We start from the raw sequence: 22,110 nt of genomic DNA, 5'->3' as shown, positions 1-22,110 counted from the left end.
AGTGACTAGGTAGAATAGGTTTTAATTTATAGAGGAGGCCTGAGTGCCAGACTTTGTCAAAAGCTTGGGAGACGTCAAGGAAAGCACCAGTGCAGTATAGTTTTTCCTCTAGGGCAAATGAAATTTTGTCAACCAGGCGGTGAATCTGATGGATCGTTGAGTGACTGTTGCGAAAACCAAATTGAGAGTCTGGTAGTATTTTAGCTTCGTCAACTATTGGCAGTATTCGTTTGAGAAGAAGTTTTTCAAATAGTTTGGAGAGAGTTGGTAGGAGACTTATAGGCCTATATGAGGAAGGACAGTCGGGGGGTTTTTTTGGTTTTGGTATGAGTATAATGATAGAATATTTCCATAATATAGGAAAGTATGATAAGCGAAGCATAGCATTATAAATTTGTGTTAGGAAAATTATGGTTTTTCTAGGAAGGTGTTTGACCACTTCCGTCGAAATTAAGTCAAAACCAGGAGATTTTTTCGGTGAGTTTTTCTTAAGATTAAATTCAACTTCACTAGGGGAAAAAGCTCTAGGAGGAGGATACATCGGAAGAGGAGAGTTAAGATAGCTTTCAACTTCTTGGATTGTGGTTGAAGAGATAATATTGTGGTGTGGTTGAAATGTGTTAGATAGGTGGTTGGCAAATATGTTGGCTTGAGATTGTTCAGACAGTGCCCAGCTACCATCAGCATTACGTAGAGTAGGGGGAGAATTGTGAATTCGTAGTAGTTTCCTAGTGGCTTTCCATAGGGAGCCATCCATGCCAGTGAGAGAAGAAATATAATTTGCGTAAGACTCCGATTTAAGGTTAGCTAGTAGACGTTTCAACTTTTGGGTAAGTGCATTGTAAAGGGATTTGTCAATAGGATATCGAGTTCTTTGCCAAATAACCCGAGCGCGACGTTTTTGTGAGATGAGAGTTCGTATGTAGGAGGGGAGATGAGGGGAAGGCTTAGCGTGCAAGGGCACAGGTTTGGCTGAGTCCCAAACAGAGGTTTGAATATTAGTTGTGAGTAGGTTTACTGCGTCATCGATATCAGAGGGAGTCTTTAGGCGGAGTTTAAGGGAAGTTTTTTCCGATAGGATTGTACTGAATTTGTCCCAGTCAGTTGGAAATTGAGATAGAGCTGACGCGTTGGATTTAGTTTGAGGGAGACAGTCTAGTGAAAGCATGACTGGTGAATGGTCTGAGCATGGGTCAATGAGATTAAATATTTGAGTGTGGAGGTTTCTTGGAATCTTAATAACGAAGATATCCAGGATATCTGGCATTTTTCGACGGGAGTTAGGCCAGTATGTGTAATTTGGAGGTGCAATGACAGTAGAGTTGGTAGATGGTAGTGATTGGAGGAGAGAATTTCCTCTGGGATTTGAGGCACGACAGCCCCATTGTTGGTGCTTTGCATTTAGATCGCCACCTATGATGTAGTTGTTGTTGAGTGTGGAGAAAATTTCAGTGAATCTGGCCGGAGACATTTTGTGTTTCGGTGGACAATAAACAGCTGCGAATGTAATAGGGAAGTTATTAAGTGTCAGAGATATAGCGCAGGATTGGATGTCGTCGGATATGAAGTTTGGGAGTGGTATGTATTTAAGTGAAGATTTTATATATATTGCTGCTCCTGCATGAGCAGTGTTATCTGGGTGGTTTGCACGGTAGGAATCGTAACCAGGGAGATTGACGTACGAGTTTGAGGTGAAGTGGGTTTCAGATATAAGGACAATGTCAATTCTTTTTTCCTGAAGGGTGAGGAGAAGTTCATTTGTGTGATTCTTTAGTCCGTTAGCATTCCATAGAAGGGTGAGGAGAGAGTTAGAAGTATAGGAGTTAGGCATTTTGTTTAGTATCAAGGAGCTTAGTGATGACAGAGGTGAGGAGAGTAATTAGAGGATTGATAACAGATTTTAGTTCATCTAAAAACTTAGAGAAAACATCAATATCAGTTTTGGGGGAGTGGTTGTCGTAAAATTGATTATGAGTGGTGTCGTTACCTGTTACATTGGCATAGGATCTGAGGCGTGTGTTTGATTGAAGATTGGAAGATGATGAGCTGGTTGGTGGAGCAGGGCATTGAGGAGGCTGCCTTTGATGGGGTTTCTGAGTGAGTTTGGATGAGGTGAGAGGCTGACGGCGGCGGTTTTGGAGCTCCTTGTGGACAGTGCAACCTTTGTAGTTGGCTGGGTGACTGCCGGAGCACAGCGCGCAGGTGGCGGGAGTGTCAGGCGTTTTTTTGCATAGTGAAGATAGGTGGTCTTCACCACATTTAACACAGCGTGGGGGGTAGGAGCAATAAGCTCTTGTGTGCCCGTAGGATTGGCAATTTAGGCATTGAGGGATATCGCGGCGTTTGTGAGGTTCTTCGACTTTGACTAAAGTGTGAAGGATTGACTTGATGTTGAAGATGTCTTTGTTGGAGGGGTCAGGCTCAAGATCAACGAAGAACATGGGAAGAGCCATTTTTGTTTGGTGGTGGATTATATTTGTGACTTGCCTGGTTGGGAACCCAATTTCCTCAATTGCCGAGGAGATATCAGCAGTAGGGGTAGAGGGGTGGAGATTTCTTATGACAACTCTGTAAGATTGCTCTGATTGAAGCTGATAGGTATGGAATGATGCGTTATTTTCATTTAGGAAATGGATTATTTTTCTATAGTCATCAGATTTTTCGGCTTGTACTTTTAAGTGGGTAGACGTCGATTTACAAACGAAGCTGGTTGTCCCGATTAGTTCTGTAAGTTCAGAGAGTAGGGCTGAGTAATTTAATACGCCTTTGATAAAAATGGGTGGCGGCAATGACACTTTCGTTGATGCATGTGTGGTGGTATCAGACGGCTCCTGGCTAAGAGACTCAGGTGGGTCGTCATTATCATCAGATTCAACAGTGTTGGAGAGAACGCTATAGCGATTAGGAGAGGCAAATAGCTTTGTTTTTTTGGTGATTACATTGGGCGGCATTGTTGGTGTCGTTGGTGATGTAGGTAGGGATCTTTTGTTTGAATGCGTTGAGGTCTCGTTTTTTTTTTTCTGCTTAACTACCTGTTGCTTGTTTATAATTGTAATTGGCGATACGGATTTATTATTAGTATTGGAGCAACCTTGCGGCATGATGCGACGGTTTAATCTAATCGCGGAGTCCAAAGGTCACCGTGTGCGACAGTGCCTTGAAGTAGTATAATTAGATATTCTAGTATATTAGTTTTTGTTGATAATTGTAGTTTGGTACAATAATATGAATAATATAATTTATATTAATTTTGTTTTAAAACAAGAGACTTATAATTACTATCCTCGGAAAAGGGTGGTGTTGATGACTTGCAGATCTGCGATTGCGACGTCAAATTAGCACGATTAACTGCTTCGGAAGGTGAAGCGCCCGTATGATTCCGTTGATATTAAGTTATACATAACAGTGATAGCATATACGTGTGCACTGCACGACTGGCGTGACGCGACTGAATATAATTCATAGATAGAGATAGGTGGCAAAGTTTAGTAATGTCAGCAAAATCTCTTAAAGAGTAGTCATGCCAGAGAATGAAGAAGAAGAATCATAATCCATACAAATTAATGCATTATTATTTATTATAGTTAAGAAAATACTTAAATTATATAAAACAAAACTGAAATGACAATTTTATATTGAAAACATTTTTGTCATTATTGAATTATTTTCTCCTCTACAATTTTACAAAAGATACAGTTAGGAAGCTTTTATAGGAACTTACTATTTATTGTACTTCTGTAAATATTTTACATTATAATAATTATACAGTGAAATAAATATTTTTTAATAGATTCAGTTGTACACAATATGTACATTAAGCACAAATTTAATGTATTTTTACTATATTTTTTAATTTGAGTTGTTCAAAGAAGTTGTTATGGATATTATTATGCCATTTATTACTATACATCACAGTAATAATTGTGGTTTGCCAATCCATCTATTCTTCAACACATTGCTGTTAATTTTTTCAAAATATAAAAATTGAAGATTTAGTTCAGTGTTTATGCCTGATTGTTAGTGACAATTTACAAATTAAGATTCAACGAACAACTGATAAGTGATAACTCAGATCAAAAAATAACATAACATACTTGAAGTTGAATCGAATGGTGATCTTTCCTGTTCACGTAAGACTCTGGACGATCATGAGGTGCAGGAATATTAATATGGGTTCCATCTATTGCTCCGAGGACATTAGGAAAGTTACTGGTGGCAAAAAATCCATTTCTAATGACCATTGATCTTTCCTCATCAGGCCATGCAATAAAAGCCGGTGCTAGAATTTCTAAAGCATTAACCACTCTTCTCACACATTTCAACGCAGTTGCTCTCCCCACATTACATTTTTCACAAATTGACCTGTAAACTTATATGAGATAAAACAACTAACTAGTTTGAAATATTAATAGTAACAAAAAATAGTAACTTTTTTTTTTTTTTTTTTTCTATATTTGAGATAAACCATCTATACCTTAGGGGCACAATAAGTTTATGTGGTTAGAGTAAATTTACAACATGATACGCTTGACGTGAGAAGTCATCCACTAATGACACTCAATAAAAAAATAGTAACTTAAAAAAACAAACCTGTATGAATCCGGGGTTGCAATTTTCCAAATTGCTAAGAGCAACTGCTTATTAGGTTCAATAGTTGGACAGCCAGGTTTTTTCCTAACCAATTTTGGTGCAATTATTTTCAATATGAATTCAAACGTTTCCGGGAGCATTCTATAAATTATTTATATTAATAATTTAAAAATATTATGAGAAAAGTTCTGATGCTTATAGGTAACCATAATTAAAGTAAAAACCGGAAATGGGATTTGAATTGTCCATCGTCAAACTGAGGTACAATTTTTTCGACATAATTTTCCATTCTAGGTATTGCATTTTTGGCAGTTACAAACGGTACTGCAAGTTCAAAGCCATGATCATTATCCTCACTATCTTCCGACGAAGAGAAAAATAAAACATCTCCAACTAGTTGTAAAACTAGTCCAACTAACTCTTCGTCATTAAAGTCGTCCATTAATAATGAGGTAACTATTAGCTATTACTAATTAAAATTTATAATAATTATTGAGTGAATGGTCAAGTTAAATAAAAATACGTGAACGTGATAACTCATAAAGTGATAACATTGAAATGATCGCGCCCGAATAATAAATTGCGTTCGTCTTGGACATTGCTTACTAGCGCTTATGCCAAGACGAACGGTATCGTTATCGTTAGCACTGTAATCGCAAAAGCGTCCAAGACGAACGCACCCTAAATAAACAGGCCGATGCAGTGGGAGATGTACGTTTTTCAAATAATGAATTGGCATTTTTATTCTCCGAAATGCGTTATGAAATAAACGGAATAGAAATTCAAAAATTAAAAACACCTGGAGTTGCGTCTTGCTTGAAAGCATATTGTTCGTATACTCCAAACGATTTAAATACGTTGGAGAACGCTGCTTGGGACTCGGCGATGGGTGGTGAAGATAATAAAAACTTTATGAGCAACAATGTATTTACCGGGTGTATCCCTCTAAAACATTTATTCGGATTTTGCGAAGACTATAAAAAAATATTACTTAATTGTAATCAACTGCTGATTTTAAATCGTGCATCTACCGACCTGGATGCGATACACGTTGTTGGCGTGGGCGCAACCTAAGCAGTTTCAAAAAATAGAAAAATTACAATTGAACTTACTAGGGTGGTGTGGAAGATGCCTATTATCAGAGTTAGTGATAAAGAAAAATTAAGGTTGATAAAAGTGGTAGATTCATGTAAAACACCATCATGTGCGTTCAGAACCTGGGATCTCTGCGAATATCCTATTCTTCCAAGAAATACTTCATATTCGTGGACGGTAAAGTCCAGCAACTTGTTAGAAAAACCGAGGTTTGTGTTATTCGGATTACAAACAGATCGAAAAAAAAATATTGAAATAGACGCTGGACGCTTTGATCACTGTCAACTAAAAAATCTTAAGGTTCACTAAAATTCTGAAGTGTATCCATATGAAGACTTTCGTGCAGATTTTAAAAATAATATAACTAGTATACTGTATAAGGCCTATTAAGACTTTCAAAAATCATATTATGAGAAAGAGTATAGTGAACCTTTATTATCAAAACATATTTTTCAAAACTATTCACCAATCATCGTTGTTGATTAATCATGTCAAAACGACAATTTGAAGTTGTCAACCGTAGACCTACGTATTGAATTTGAAACTGATACAGTTATTCCGGAAAAAACTACAGCGTATTGCTTAATATTACATGACCAGATTATAAATTATAGCCCGTTTAGTGGCAAAGTTAGAAAATTGTAAAAATGTATATAATTTTTTTTCCTTTTATGTAAAATATTGTAACCTTATGCTAAATATATATATATATATATTGTAACCTTATTATTAATAAATAAAAAAACTTGTTTTTAAATATCACGCTTGTTTTTATTTTACACAATAAAAAAAATAATAGTATAGAAAAACTAATTATATTGTGGTCCAAATGGACCATCGTTTTCCGAACGTCCTACCTGAATGTTTTCGAGGTGGGTCTCTTGTGCTGGATTTCCCTGTAATTTTTTTTTAAATTAAAATATGTTGTCAGATTTAAAAATGATTATTACCTGCGGATATGAACTGAAGTACGATTGTGGAGAAAAAGGTATGGAACACTCGTCATTGTATCCCTGTAAATAAAAAATATTTTATTAACATAACATAATATAAGCTAAAAGGAAAATTGCGAGTACCTCATATTTTTTTACTTTCTCCATCCATTTTTGAATGATAGAATCAGTTGCATATAATTTTAGTTGATTTGTGAAAATGTAGTCGTTCTCACCAATAACGTGTATTGAAAAATAATTATTATCGATGTTCCTCACATGAGTTCTCATATCGGTCTTAGAATTTTCTAACGCTACGTTTGATTTTAAGAATGAAGCGATTAGATCAATTTGCTGTATTACAATCGGTTTAATTATAATAGATTTTCTATTGATAATCTCAAAAATGGTGTATTCTAAATCTTGTAAGGCCAAAAGATCCGTACGATTTAACAGAACACGACATCCGTCTTGAATTTTTGATTCTAAAACAAGTGTGTTCTCCGATTGATATGTCATACTAGACATTGAAATTACGTCGTTATCCAAAAATAAATTTCGTTTGTATTTTTCTGGACGATCGAGTATGAATGATAGAATGTTCCCCATAAGTCTGAATATACTTTGTAGAAAATCGACAGGAATATTTACATACCGCGAAGATGTTATAATATGAATCACGGTTTTGAATTCATCGGTAGGATCTATCCCAATTTACGAGCTGTGAAGTCGATGGTTAAATTACTGCAATCGATGAGGTTGGGTGGTGGTGTATATTTAAAAGTTTTCTTGTAAATATCAGCCATATTTCCGATTGGACCAGCCATTTTAATTTTAAACACTGAAAAATAATTATGATTTAAACGTTGAATACGAGACGAGCATACAGGCGGAGTAGACACTCGGAACGACGTAGATACTTGGAATGATGTAGAGCGACTGATTTTATGTAGTGTAGCTGTGTTCTTAAACGATTATATTAAATATTAATTGGTGGGGGAACATCGAATAGTCCTTACAGAATTATCGGGGTAATGCATGCAGCTACAGGTCTGTTAACGCTGATGACGTTTACAAAGGAATGTGCGTGTGTGTGTGTGTATATTATATTTCTGTATGCTATGCAGGAAGCTACATGTTCGTTAAGGTTATTTACGTTTACAAACGGAAAAAATTTTTGTAATAATTCTCGAATACCAGGCGTGCGAAAACATTTAAAGATTATGCTAACGCCAATGTGATAACTGATAACATAGATATGATAACGCGGTGGCGGGCTCGCGAGCGTTCGCGGCGGCCCTTTGTAAGGTATAGTGGTGGTGGTGGGGGGAAATTATAGAATGTTTATTGTTAGAAATATCAGTGGAATTTTATATGTTAAAGCAAATACTATAGATTAGAATACGAGAAGCCCTGTAGAAACCTGCTGGCGTCATAGCGCTCAAAATGTATGTGATTGCCTATTCAGCCCCTTTCTCCTTATCACTTTTTTATGTACTCGTTAACTAATACAAATAATTTGGCGCCTAAATCAATAATATAAAATAGGTATTAAAATATAGATTACTATTATATTATAATGGGTACAATATACATTGGTACATATTTTGTTGTATGCAAAATACCAAAACAATAATTATTAAGCAATATAATATTATATCAATGAATAATATATGATATCAGCATTAAGATCCTTGATTATTTTTCCATACCTTACGAAATTACTCTAATAAAGTAATAATTATTATTGATGTAACAGACAATGGTTGTTGTGTATTTTAAAATTGTTTTTTTTTTATAATTTACATATTTAAAAGTATTTGTTTACCATGGGTAGAAAACTTTGTGCTGTGCTTTCTTGTAATAATACAGGAAAAGAAAATCTTGGAATTTTATTCCATAGATTTCCAAGTGATCAAAACGTGTAATTTTTAAAGATTTTAACTTATTTTTAAATTTTAATTAAATTGAAATCCTAATGTCTATAAAATTATTATTATAGATGTAGTCAATGGGTGAAACTAACACAAAATAATATAATTATTAATAGTTTTGAACAAAAGGGACTGGATTCGGTAAAATACAAGTTGATATGTTCAACACACTTTAAAAATCAAGACTATTCAATTTGGAACGATGTTGGAAATAGAATGTCTGTATAATATACCTAGTTATTTTAAGATAATTGTATTTTATGTCCTTATTAGACAATTATTAACAAGATTCAAATCAATAATTATTAATTATGCAGGTTATTGTATAAAGGAGCGATTCCGTCATTAAATCTACCTACTTCTGTGTATTGTAACAATACTGTGTTGGATAAGCAGGATACAACATCAATTTGGCGTCCAAATGTTTTGAGTCCGTTATTAAAGAAAATGCTGAATAACACAAATCGTAATTAACAAGAGATCTTTAATGTCCTTAAATAAATATTATTATCAAATCAACTAAACAATCTTCTTTTCAGTTGATGGTAGACCGTTCAGTCAGCAACCGAAAGTATTAAGTCCAAAAGTTAATAAAATGTTATGCGACATTTATAAAAATTTTGGCGATTACTTAAAAATTAAATATAACTGTTTAAAACATTTTAAATTAACAACTAATAATAATTATTTTTTAATCTTTTAACTTCAGATAAAAGTTTACAGCAACCTGAAGATACTTCCTGTAGTTTAATATCCAAGTCTTCAATTAGTTTAACAATTGACTCTGAAAATAATATAAACAATGATGAAGATCTTGGCGGTAAATTTAATTAACTCTACTCTAGTTAAATATTTAGAAAAATTACTATTTTAACTAATTTGTTATTTTACATTTTAGTGTCCAATTTAGTCGATGAGAACACACCATATAGTGAATTAGTTCAACCTTCAAATGTTAAGGACGAAACAAGTAAATCATTTACTATTAAATACTTTTATGTTTTAGTATATGACTAGCTCTCCGAGCGTCGATGGGGGAGACCCCAAGACCCCCCGGTGTCGGTTATGAGTGTTATGATAAGAACGGTGGATATTGATAAGAAAAGTGGATAAGTGATAAGGATTTTGGATTGCTGATAGGGATGTTGGATTAATGATAAGAATGGTGGATTTGTGATAAGGATAGTGGATTAGTTAACCGGAGAGCTGTAAGTTTTTTACTGCCTTCAAAAACGCCAAATCAAGTAATAGAATTCAAATATTTCGGATAATCATATAGCCACCTCGATTTATTTGGGGTGTAATGTTCTCGGTAGCTTGGTACCTACTATCGTAGTACTAATAGTAGATAAGTGGCTGCCGAGATATTATAGTTGCAGGTCGCAGATAATTTGTTTGATGTTGTTGTCGTAGTTGATAATAAATAAAAGACAATTGTTGTTTTATTGTGAATTTTATTATATTGTTGATAATTTTTCTAAGTCCAAAATATGCTCGTACAGAGTGGCGTGAAGGTGCTTGCACTAATGGGTGGTAGTACACGTCTGAAAACAGGCCGATTCGGGCTCCCTTATATATGAAGTTCCCCGTACCCCTTGCCTATAGCTACTGTATCTCGACTCACGGATGTGATGTGTGTGACCATCGTTCCGGCCCACGCATTTTATGACTTCCAGTATAATTCTGTGTATTCGATTTGATATAATCATTTTTAATATAATTTTAATATTTTTTATAATGACTATCGTTGCGTACAGTGTTGTAATCAAAATAATCATTCTACTGTTTCATATTTTTATATTTTGAACATTGTGGTATACAGAGCAATTATATGGTTCAATGAGTTCCTAATATCCGTTTCTCAAACAAGACATTAAAATGTAATATTATTTAATAAACAGAAGGAACCCTTATATCCGTTTCTATTATCCGATATATGCCGAATTACAGTATCTAAATTATAGTATAGTATGATTATGTACCCGTGGGATTTGTTTTACTATTAAGTAGTAGCTTGCTTACTACATCTCCCCCTTTAAAAGTTGATTTTTCTCGTCTAAAATGAGAAAAATTAACTCAAACTTCCTCCATTAGTTCAAGCACTTTCCTATGATTACAAATTTTACATATATCAATTATTACATTACATTCAATTATTACATGTTTACATGTTAAGTTTTACATTAAATACATGATTATAATTATATGGTACATTTCACCATATTAATTATTATTGACAGAATACAGATTATGATTCACAATATTACAGTATATATTTTGCTTATTATCTAGGTTAGTATCTTATGTGATTAACAATATATTCTTTTTTTGTGTTTTTGTTTACATCAATAATCTTATCTTAGTGTTAATATAATATGTGTAATAATATTTTAATATAACATGAATTCTTAAAATCTATTACAATATATTTTTTTTTTTTTCGTGCAATATATATATATATATATGATAAAATAGTGGTGTTTACTATATTTTATTTCCATTACCATGTTAATTATGTTTTAAATAAGTTAGATTAATATATTTCTTATTCCATCACCATGTTAATTACGCCAATATATGCTAATATGTTCCTAACTTTCTTTTTTTTTTTTTTCTTCATTCTACGTTTACGTTTGCTTCTATATACATATTTTCCATTAATCACTATATCATTATATTTTATGCCTAGTTAATATTACTATCCCTATACTGTAATTAGATTGTATCTTTTTACTACAGGTCCAGACCAACAATAAACTATTGTATTCAAGTTTTATTACATGATCAAGACTAGTATTAAATCGATTCTATTCTATTCTATTTTCGTAATGATCTCATCTTGCTAATTGAACCCGTGTCGCCAGAGTGTGCTGCAAATCAAAGTATCCTCCCGCGACACTGGCTAAACTAATAAGATTTTGTAATTTCTTATTGTGAGTTATTATGGCCATTTGGTCCCTTGGTGATCCCGTCAAAAAAATCTGCTATTCACACGATTTTCCAAACCAATCACCAAACGATCAAATTCTAACATTTTCCCTTAAGTGGTCAAACCGTTCGGTGCATAATAGTGCACCATTTGTCAGTCTCCAATAAAATAGACAAAATATGCCCCTATTATTTACCGCCCGATTCCTAATGTTATTTCTTTCTCTTTTTTTTTCCTGAAATTAATGCAATTAAAATTACTATTTGTGGTATTCTATTAGTTAATTATTAATATCTAGCGTTACTTTTTTTTTTTTTTTTTTCTATATATATTTACTTTAGTGTGTTAATTAAGCTACTTTGTTATTTGCTATAATAAAATTTATAAATTCGCAAAAAATTATATTTTTACAACGTGGTGGTGCTAGGTGCGTGGTATTGTCTATATAGGTTGGAATTGTTTCACCAAATTTTGGTACCCATATTCCTTAACCATTCTGTTAAATATGCATTTTGTAAATCTCACATCAGTCTTTGGGTCGTGAGCGTATGTTATTTTATGTTTTTGTGTACATACGCCGCTTTGCGCTTCCGTTAAATTCAATAGCCTACCCCTTTTCTGGATTCTACCTACATTAAATTCGAAAATTCTTTCAGTTATTTTTCCCCTCAATTTTTCTAATATCATGTAGAAGTCCCCATCGAAATTCAAATCATAGCATCTGATATTTAGAACTTCTATGTGTCCTAACCCTAGTCTACTTAAAATATTCCTATCGTATGATCCCCCAAACAATACCACTACATTTATCTTATCTCCACGCAAAATATAATTTTTTATGAATTCTGGTGTTAGGTTATTTAATTCGAATTCAGACTTTTGTTAAGTTGCGCTAAACAGGTCGTCTCCACTTCCTTTTTGTTGTGAAAAATCCGCCTTATCGTTTAATGTGTACCTAATTTGTGTACCATAAATATTCCGTATCCTATGCTATATCTATACTATATATATGTATATATTTTACTATGTTTTATGACTACATTTTATCCTATCCTATTATTACTTAATTATTTATAATTAAAATTTCGTTATGTGTTTATTCGACTTCTCCGTTATCCACATTATTGTCTTCGTAATATAGTTTCACATCGTTTTTGTGTACTGTCACTTTCTTGCGATTTCGCGATATAACTACATTTTCTGAATCTAATACGTCCAGTACTTCGTGTGGTCCCTTCCAAAGTGGACTTAACTTATTTCTCTGAGTATGATCTTTAAGTAAAACCATATCATTGATTTTTAACTCTTCCGTATTTGTTTTCCTATCATAATATCGTTTATTTACTTCTTTATTCTTTATTAATCTGTTCCGTGCAATTTGATGAGCTTCCTGGAACTTTTGTTTAAGATCGTATACGTAATCGTCATAATTGTACCTAGGTTCCGGGTTTGCTTTCAGTCTAACTGGTATGTTAATATTCTTGCCATATAATAACGCGTATGGTTGGTACCTCGTGGACGTATGTTCCGTAGAATTGTATACAAACATTGCGTAAGGTAAAAGCTCATCCCAACTGTCTAAACTTTTACTTACATAGTGTCTTAAATACTCTGCCATCGTCTTATGGGAACGTTCCAACGCGCCGTTGCTAGCCGGGTGGTAGCCAGAAGTCTTAATCTTATTTATTTTTAACAATCTACATACGTCTTTGAAACAATTTGACATAAATTCGGTGCCCTGGTCGCTTAAAATTTCATCCGGTATTCCATGTATGCAGACAAAATTTATTACGAACGCTTTTGCCACCACGTTAGCGGTGTGACAAGGTATTGCTACCCCTAGGCTGAACTTTGTTAAGTCGCATTACATCGTGAGTATATAATTGTTACCTAACCCGGTTGTAACCAACGGTCCCACAATGTCTAAAAATATTTTTTCAAATGGTTTCGTACTAGTGGTAGTAATTACCATTGGATATTGAATATGTTTGTTAGTATTTTTATTCATCTGACATGCTGTACAATTCTTTATATATTCTTTTACGTCCTGTTTCAAATTCGGCCAGTTAAATTGTTTCTTTATTTTCTTTACGGTTTTGTTGATCCCTAGGTGTCCACCCCATACGGAATTATGTAATTGTTTGAAAATTACTAATTTTTCTTCCCCGCTAAACTCTAATTTGGTACAAATTATTATCTCTATGTTTGTATTACGAAAAATGTATCTTATCATTGATCTAACTTTTGCCCAATCTAGTCCGTCTGGTCGTCCTAATTGGTTCATTGCTAATTTGGTTAATTTATGTTTTTCGCAAAAATACTTAAGATTTAGTAAAGCAACGTGTAAATTTTGGTACGTGGCTAATTGTTTCTTTTTCGTTTTTGTTATTAAAAATATTATGTACCTATCTTCGCTTTTGAATTTTACGACGTCGCCTAAATCTTAATGAGATTTTAATTGCTTGTCTCTACCAAATCTCATTTTTAATTCGTAATTAACACCTGATCGGAAATTATAATATTTTTCGATTTCAGATACTATGTGGTACTCCGACGGACTATTTATTAGTTCGCCGTGTACTTCTTTAACGTCTTTATTAGATATTACTGTTGTTTCGAATTTTTGCATAAAATTATCATAACTTTCGTCCTTAATTTCTGTAATATTATACATACGCGATAACGCGTCGACATTGGTGTTCAACTTGCCCATTTTGTATACTATCTCATATTCGTACTCCTCCAATTGTAGTCTCCACCTTGCCAATCGGGATAATGGGTCTTTCAAATTAAATAGCCATGACAAAGGCCTATGGTCCGTAAGAATTGTAAATTTTCTACCATATAAATACGGTCGAAATGTTTTTACGCCGAATATAATCGCCAAACATTCTAGTTCCGTTGCCGAATAATTACATTCCGCCCTGTTTAAAGTTCTAGAACTGTAAGCTATTGGTAAATCCGATCCTATTTTACCTTGAGATAATATTGCACCTAGCGCCCTACCGCTAGCGTCTGTCGTTAGTATAAATTGTTTTGTAAAATCCGGATATTGTAGAATTGGTTCTGAACATAATATTTCTTTTAATTTATCGAAAGCTTTTTGACAGTCTTCGTCCCAATTGAACTTTACGTCTTTTCTTAATAATTTCACTATTGGATTAGCAATAGCACTATAGTTTTCTATGAATTTTCTATAATACCCACTAAGTCCTAAAAAACTTTTTATTTGTTTAACGTTTTTAGGAACCGGAAAATCTTTTACAGATTTAACTTTCGCTTGGTCCGGTTTGATTCCTTCGTCACTAATTACATGACCTAAAAATAAACATTCCCGTTGTAAAAAACTACATTTGTCCGGTTCTATTTTTAGATTGTGTATACGTAATCTCTCGAATACGTTTATTAATTTTTCATTGTGGTCTTGTAAATTTTTAGCATACACTATTATGTCATCCAGGTATACTAAACACTTCATTCCTATTAACCCTGATAACACGTTTGTCATCATTTTTTGAAATGTCGCCGGAGCTGAACTTAGACCCATAACTAATCGTTTAAATTGATAATGCCCTTGTCCCGTTGAAAATGCCGTAAGTTCTTTTGATTCTTTAGCCAAAGGTACCTGAAAATACCCCGATTTCAAATCTATCAAACTGAACAGTTGACATTGTCCTAATTGGTCTAATATTTCCGTTATATTTGGTAATGGGTGAAATTCATTTAAAGTTACTTCATTAAGTGCCCTAAAATCGATAACTATTCTGAATTTTTGTTTCCCCGAGGCGTCCTCCTTCTTTTTGACTAATATTAATGGTGCGTTAAACGGACTCATTGATCTTTCTATGATTTCATCTTTCATCATTTGACCTATTTGTTTTTCTATCTCCGGTTGTTGTGAAAACGGTAAACGATATGGTTTTTTATAAATCGGTTTCAAATCCTTAGGAACCTTTATTACGTGTTCTGCTGCCGTAGTACACGTAAGATTATCCCCTTCTAAATAGAAAATGTCCGCGTAATGTTCACATATTTTTATTATCGAATTATATTCGTGAACTTGAAGATGATCAGTACGTATCAACGCCCTGACCCGACGCGAGCGTTCAGTGTCAATTGTGTTTATACACCGTACGCTATCTGTCAAAACATCCGTGTCGTATGAAATATTACGCACTTGACCTACATTTATTTCCTGCGTCATTTCAGATATATTTAATATGCTTATTGTAGTTTTGTTGTTTTTGACTGTATTGTAAATATTCGCGCAATATACGCCCGGTATTAATTCTTGTTTATTAATTAAAATATTTTTATTATTCATTTCTGTATCGGGTATATCGATTTGTACTATTGTCTCTGAGCGCGGTTTTAATGTAAAACAGATGTCACTATCGCTTCCGGTTTTATTATTATTTATTGTTAGCGTGTTATTAGCGACGTCTATTACTGCATGATTATCTATTAGAAATTTATTACCAATAATTCCGTCTGCCAGAATCGGAAAAATATTGTTTACAACATAAAATTGTGTTTCGAATGCTTCATTATTAATTATTAATTCTATTTCTGTTTTTCCTATTGTAGAAACTATTTTTTCATTGATGCCTTTCAAATAAATTTTTTCGTTTTCGTTAATTTCAGTGTTTCCTTTTAATGCATTAATTTTGATTATATTTAGATCCGCCCCAGTATCGATTAATAATTTAATTTGATTCTTATTAAAACTGGGTGATTCTAAAGTAATGTGGTTGTCTATTAATTTTGCTGTGATGTGGAAAATCCTGTGTGTGGGTCTTGAACTATTTCTTGGACCAATCTGACTCCCACTGGTGATGGTCCGTTGGCGTTTCCCGACGTGCTTCTTTCGTTTTTCTGTTTTGTATAACAGTTTGAAATTTCATGACCTATCTTATTGCAGTAACTGCAAAGTACGCCCTGAGTATTGTTATTGTCCCTACGAACATTATTGCTGTTGCTCGCATTGCGCGTGCCGTTTACACGATTATTGTTATACGTATTTTGTTGCACATTAGGTCGATTGCTCCAGCAATCTCGTGCTATGTGATTAGATCTACCACAAGTGTAGCATCCGGTGCCTCGGTTAATATTATTTGGTTGTACATTATTGCCATTGAAATTCCGTCCATAGCCGTTGCCGCCTCGATGACCGCCGCGATTAACCATGTGTGAGCCATATCCGCTCTGATTATTATTCCCATAGTTATTGCGGTTGTTGTGATTAACATATCGGTTGTTATACCCGTTGAAATTATTATTTCTATTGCTTTGATTTGAATTACCGTTTCCTCCGCGATTAACTGCGTTATTTGTATTACCACCATTTTGTCGTTTTTCCTCGTTATTGACGTCTGCCTGTTTTCCATTACCAATTTGTCTCTGCAATTTGTCCATTTCTACTTTTGACTCATATTCGAGCATCTCATCGATCGCCGTTTTGAAACATTGTTCCAATGTACTGGGATTTCGACTTTTCAGTACTGTATATAGGTGATGAGGTAACCCTGTCATAAATATGATCATTGCCTGTTTCTTAGTTTGTTTTTTCACTATATCCGCCTCGGCCTGAGCTAGACCTATCGTACTTGCCGCGCAGAGTTTATAATATAACTCTTCGATTCTACTAGCGAATTTTGCCACACTTTCTCCCTCGGCCATACGTGCCGTGTTTAAAGCTATTGATAGGGCCCTCTCCGATACTTTTTGTTCGAATGCCCCTTCTAATATTGTTTTTATTGCTCCCCATGTTTCTAAATTTCGATATTTTGTTACTTCTAACGCATATCCTGTTAACTTAGAAGTAATTATTTTTAATAATATCGGTGGATCTGCTTCCGTTGTTTCTTTAATTGCGATTTCACAAATATTTATAAATTCGGCTACGTCCTTTTTGCCCGTGCAAATAGGTATCATAGCAATTGCTTTATCTAAATCCATTTTACTCATTTTTTTCTTAACCACTGACTCTAACTGCACGTGAATTACGCTTGAGTCTGACCTAGTACCTAAACGACCTACGGTTTGCTTTCGTGGCGCGGTACCTATCTGTTCTGTTAAACTATGTGTTCTTACTAACTTTTTCTTAACAGTTTTAACTATGTGTTTCCTAGTTTGTTCTAAAAATTCTTTCTTTACAGCGTCTTTTAAAACTGCCTCTTTTAATTCTTTCCTAGATTTATAATTTTCAACTTTTATTGAACTGTCCGCAGAACTAGTATCAATATCTGAACTATCGGATTCTGACATATATTTATCTAAACATTACATATATATAATTTTTAATAAATTATATCTACTAGGTACTTATAAATTATATCTACTAAATTTATTAATATTCTATCCGCGTGAGTAATTACCAAAAGTATTTACTCTACATGTATATACTATTATTGATTTATAAACTAATAATACGTAACTACCGTCACCAAAATTAATAATATGTAAAAATTTATTATTTATAAAATAAATATCATGCACAAATAATAAAAAGAAATTACGTAAACGCGCGTCGTACGTTGGACATGGATGAGTACCTATCTAATAACACGTAAAGCGTTCGACCGCCTATGTTACGCGTGTTAAATTTCGAACGGTATCCCTTCACCCGTTTCCATCGCCCTGTTCCGCGATGTTTTTTTTTATGCGTACGCGCTCGTACTACGCTCGAATATTATAACGAAAAATCCCCGGTTAATTACTCCGTAAATCCCTCTAATAATATTCGACTTCCTATCCCTTATTTTTGTAGACTATAAACTATAAAAGTCCTATTACTAATTTTTTCTAATGATTTAAATTCCTAATTTACGCGCTTTACCATTTAATCTTCTAAACACTAATTATTTTTTTTTGATTTCTAATAATTATTCTATCAACTTATTCTTAGTAATGTTATACTATTTCTTACCCTAGGGCCCTTATAATTAATCTCCCTTTTTTTTTTCTTTTCAAAATTTGACGTCAATTACTTTAACAAGGTCATCTACTGCCTTTTAATTCAAAATCTCTTTTTTTTTTCAATATATATCACTTAAATTCTTTCAACAATTATATTCTATATTTCAATTCAAAATTCAATATTTCACTTTAATCAATTATTCTCATATATAATTCAAAAATGCTACGCGCGTGCATCAATTTCCTAGATCAGCCTATCGCCGTCTACTTTAATTTATTAGATCAGTCCCCGCTGTCTATCACAAAATATCACAAAATACTTAGGTCAGTCCCTGCTGCCTACCATAAAAAATATCAGATCGGTCCTTGCCGTCTATAAAAATCCTAGATCAGTCTACAGCTGTCTATCATAAAAAAATTCTTAGATCGGTCCTTGCCGTCTATTTACCATAAAAACCCTAGATCAGTCTACAGCTGTCTATCATAAAATACGTATATAGTTCTTCCCAAGCTTGTTTCCTATTTTTTTCTTTATTTAATTTTATTCGAATATTTTTCCCTAATATTTTACACCACCACCAAGTATAAAATAAACGCTGATATATATGTATCAACGTGAGACGTGCACTTCAAGCTATACAATTTTAACTTAATTATCTATCTTCACTTAATTAATATACTCACAACAACGTTGTTGCCACTGCTGTGTTCATTTTCCTTGATTGTCTGCTGGCCCGTCTTGAATTTGTTCGTTGATTCCGGAGTCGCCTTGGTTGATCAGACCTCAACTGTTACCTCCGTGGAGCTGCTGACGTGGTGTAGCCGCTGCGCCGGTACTGGATCTCCGAAGTTGAATGTAGCCGCTTTGACTGCTAGACTCGCCTTTGGAAATTTAATTCCGCCGCTTCGACTGCTCGCCTCGTCTTGAAACTCCTTGAACCTCCTTTTTCGACTGCGCCAGTGTAATGTTCTCGGTAGCTTGGTACCTACTATCGTAGTACTAATAGTAGATAAGTGGCTGCCGAGATATTATAGTTGCAGGTCGCAGACAATTTGTTTGATGTTGTTGTCGTAGTTGATAATAAATAAAAGACAATTGTTGTTTTATTGTGAATTTTATTATATTGTTGATAATTTTTCTAAGTCCAAAATATGCTCGTACAGAGTGGCGTGAAGGTGCTTGCACTAATGGGTGGTAGTACACGTCTGAAAACAGGCCGATTCGGGCTCCCTTATATATGAAGTTCCCCGTACCCCTTGCCTATAGCTACTGTATCTCGACTCACGGATGTGATGTGTGTGACCATCGTTCCGGCCCACGCATTTTATGACTTCCAGTATAATTCTGTGTATTCGATTTGATATAATCATTTTTAATATAATTTTAATATTTTTTATAATGACTATCGTTGCGTACAGTGTTGTAATCAAAATAATCATTCTACTGTTTCATATTTTTATATTTTGAACATTGTGGTATACAGAGCAATTATATGGTTCAATGAGTTCCTAATATCCGTTTCTCAAACAAGACATTAAAATATAATATTATTTAATAAACAGAAGGAACCCTTATATCCGTTTCTATTATCCGATATATGCCGAATTACAGTATCTAAATTATAGTATAGTATGATTATGTACCCGTGGGATTTGTTTTACTATTAAGTAGTAGCTTGCTTACTACAGGGGTCTAGCGGGTCAGTCACCTACCTCGACGTTGGACTTATATGTCTCGGCAACAGGTATGCAACGTTCAAAACGTGAAATGTGAAACGTGAAAAAAATTGTAAAACATTTCGGGGGTCCATGAAAATCATATAGCCGCCGTCTTTTTATGGGTGTCTAGCAGGTCAGTCACCTCGAATGACGTTCGCCGTAGTAATAAGGGTAGGCTATCCGACTTCGTCGGATAGCGGACAATGTGCGACGACCGGGTCATGTCGTCAGGTATGCAATCCGACTGCGTCGAATCGCGGACAACGTTCATTACTGTCACCGAAAACGGAGTCATTAATTACGTGAAAAAAAATTCAAAACATTTCGGGCTTCTATGCAAATCATATAGCCACCGTCTTTTAAGGGTGTCTAGCAGGTCAGTCACCTCAGTGGTCCGAGTAGGCAATCCGACTTCGTCGGATAGCAGACAATATGCGACGGCCGGGTCACGTCGTCAGGTATGCAATCCGACTGCGTCGGATATCGGACAGCTTTCTTTACTGTGAAAAAAAAATGTAAAACATTTCGGGCGTCCAAGCAAATCATATAGCCAACATCTTTTTTTGAGTGTCTAGCAGGTCAGTCACCTCAGTAGTCCGAGTAGACAATGTGCGACGGCCGGGTCACGTCGTCAGGTATGCAATCCGACTGCGTCGAATCGCGGACAGCGTTCATTACTGTCACCGAAAACGCAAAATTAAGTAATAATTTACATGAAAAAAATTCAAAATATTTCGGGCGTCCGTGCAAATCATTTAGTCGCCGTATTTTTTTGGGTGTCTAGCAGGTCAGTCACTTCGAATGACGTTCGCCGTAGTAATAAGTAATTGTTGTCGTTATAAGTAATAGTCGGTGGTTTGGCAGTATTTTGTCGAAGGCGGGAATTTTTGAAAATCATGTTTGCGTGTGTATCAATCAATGTCGATATAATGTCAATTAATCAATTTGTTACCTGCGTTGACAATTAACTGCGCCGACGTCCCACAAACCGTTCTTAAACATCCGACTGCCGTTCGACGGACAACACGTGAGTATATTTTGTATTATTAATTTAATTTGTTTTTTTTTAAAACGTTCACCGCAGATCGCAGGTATTTATCAATCAGTATAATGTAACACATGCTTTCCGTCAGAAAATTAAAATATTTAATGTTTAAACTTAGAGGGCTTAGTTTTTTGTGAGCACCTGTCCACACTTTCCGGCAAAGTTGTTAAATATCTATACTGTGTCTACGTTGCACAGGTCGGGGAGAAAAAACAAATATATTGCGCTGACATACTGTAAATGTTGCATCTTTTTTCTTTTTAGAATGAATATTACAAAGATAAATTTTAATGCGGCGGTGCAAACCCTATACCTCAGCACCGCTCCTGCACCGCCGGCCGAGACCGCCGTCGCCGCTCGCCATCCAACGCCGCGAAAGGCACCCCCCAAACGCAGTAAGTACATAGGTGATAGGAACATTTAAAAGTTTACTATTAATTAACGCCTACATCGTGTTTCAGGATGTTATGCCGGGTCCACACAGAGACGACAAAAGTAAAACAAAACAAAAACTCTGTGTTTTTCGACAAAATCAAAACATTTTTAAAACAATTTTGTTTTTTCCAACAAATTGTTCGTGTTTTGAAAAACATAGTCGTGTCCCGAGCGGTGTCGGTAAACATCAAAAGGTTTTGGTTTTGTTGTTGTTTTTGCAAACACTGTCGAACGTGTGTGGACATGTTTTGAAAACAACCAACAGGCAATATTTTTTATCGGGATTTCGCGGGCAGTACCAATTTGGTTATTTATAAATATATATTTATTATAAATAATATATAATTTATAAATTCGTTGTCTACCATTTAGTTAGGTTAGGTTACGTCTGTCGTACTGTTGACGTACACGACACGTGTGTTTGATTTAAATTTTCAAAAATAAAGAATTTAGTTTTATTTAAGTTTTATTTTGTTTAATTAAAATTATTCGGTGCAATTCGGTATAACTAAA

General features: G+C 34.4%; 2 protein-coding genes across 2 annotated transcripts; one reads left to right on the top strand and one right to left on the bottom strand.

Annotated features, from left to right (window-relative positions):
* Window positions 1-4,004: 4,004 nt before the first annotated feature.
* Window positions 4,005-5,032, bottom strand: LOC132932831 (uncharacterized). Its single transcript, XM_060999184.1, has 4 exons — window positions 4,815-5,032; window positions 4,591-4,731; window positions 4,095-4,362; window positions 4,005-4,010 (listed from the first exon to the last, which is right to left on the bottom strand). The coding sequence occupies exons 1-4, from the start codon at window positions 5,030-5,032 to the stop codon at window positions 4,005-4,007; spliced, it is 633 nt and encodes a 210-aa protein (XP_060855167.1).
* A 3,414-nt stretch (window positions 5,033-8,446) lies between these two features.
* On the top strand, window positions 8,447-9,568 carry LOC132932830 (uncharacterized). The gene is made up of 6 exons (XM_060999183.1): window positions 8,447-8,541; window positions 8,620-8,769; window positions 8,869-9,017; window positions 9,091-9,174; window positions 9,261-9,371; window positions 9,450-9,568. The coding sequence occupies exons 1-6, from the start codon at window positions 8,447-8,449 to the stop codon at window positions 9,566-9,568; spliced, it is 708 nt and encodes a 235-aa protein (XP_060855166.1).
* The last annotated feature ends 12,542 nt before the right edge of the window (window positions 9,569-22,110 follow it).

Source organism: Metopolophium dirhodum, chromosome 1, assembly GCF_019925205.1.
Source record: "Metopolophium dirhodum isolate CAU chromosome 1, ASM1992520v1, whole genome shotgun sequence".
Lineage (NCBI taxonomy): Eukaryota > Metazoa > Arthropoda > Insecta > Hemiptera > Aphididae > Metopolophium > Metopolophium dirhodum.
Note: the sequence above shows the minus strand (reverse complement) of the source record. Positions and strands in the feature narration are given on the sequence as shown.

Bases quoted from the DNA above. Each gene is read 5' to 3' on its own strand.
- LOC132932831 (XM_060999184.1), bottom strand. From the start codon at position 5,032: ATGGACGACTTTAATGACGAAGAGTTAGTTGGACTAGTTTTACAACTA. The intron at 4,732-4,814 runs GTTTTTACTTTA...AATAATTTATAG, and splicing joins CAATTCAAATCCCATTTCCG to AATGCTCCCGGAAACGTTTG. The intron at 4,363-4,590 runs GTTTGTTTTTTT...ATAAGTTTACAG, and splicing joins GCAACCCCGGATTCATACAG to GTCAATTTGTGAAAAATGTA.
- LOC132932830 (XM_060999183.1), top strand. From the start codon at position 8,447: ATGGGTAGAAAACTTTGTGCTGTGCTTTCTTGTAATAATACAGGAAAA. The intron at 8,542-8,619 runs GTAATTTTTAAA...TTATTATTATAG, and splicing joins TTTCCAAGTGATCAAAACGT to ATGTAGTCAATGGGTGAAAC. The intron at 9,372-9,449 runs GTAAATTTAATT...TTTACATTTTAG, and splicing joins CAATGATGAAGATCTTGGCG to TGTCCAATTTAGTCGATGAG.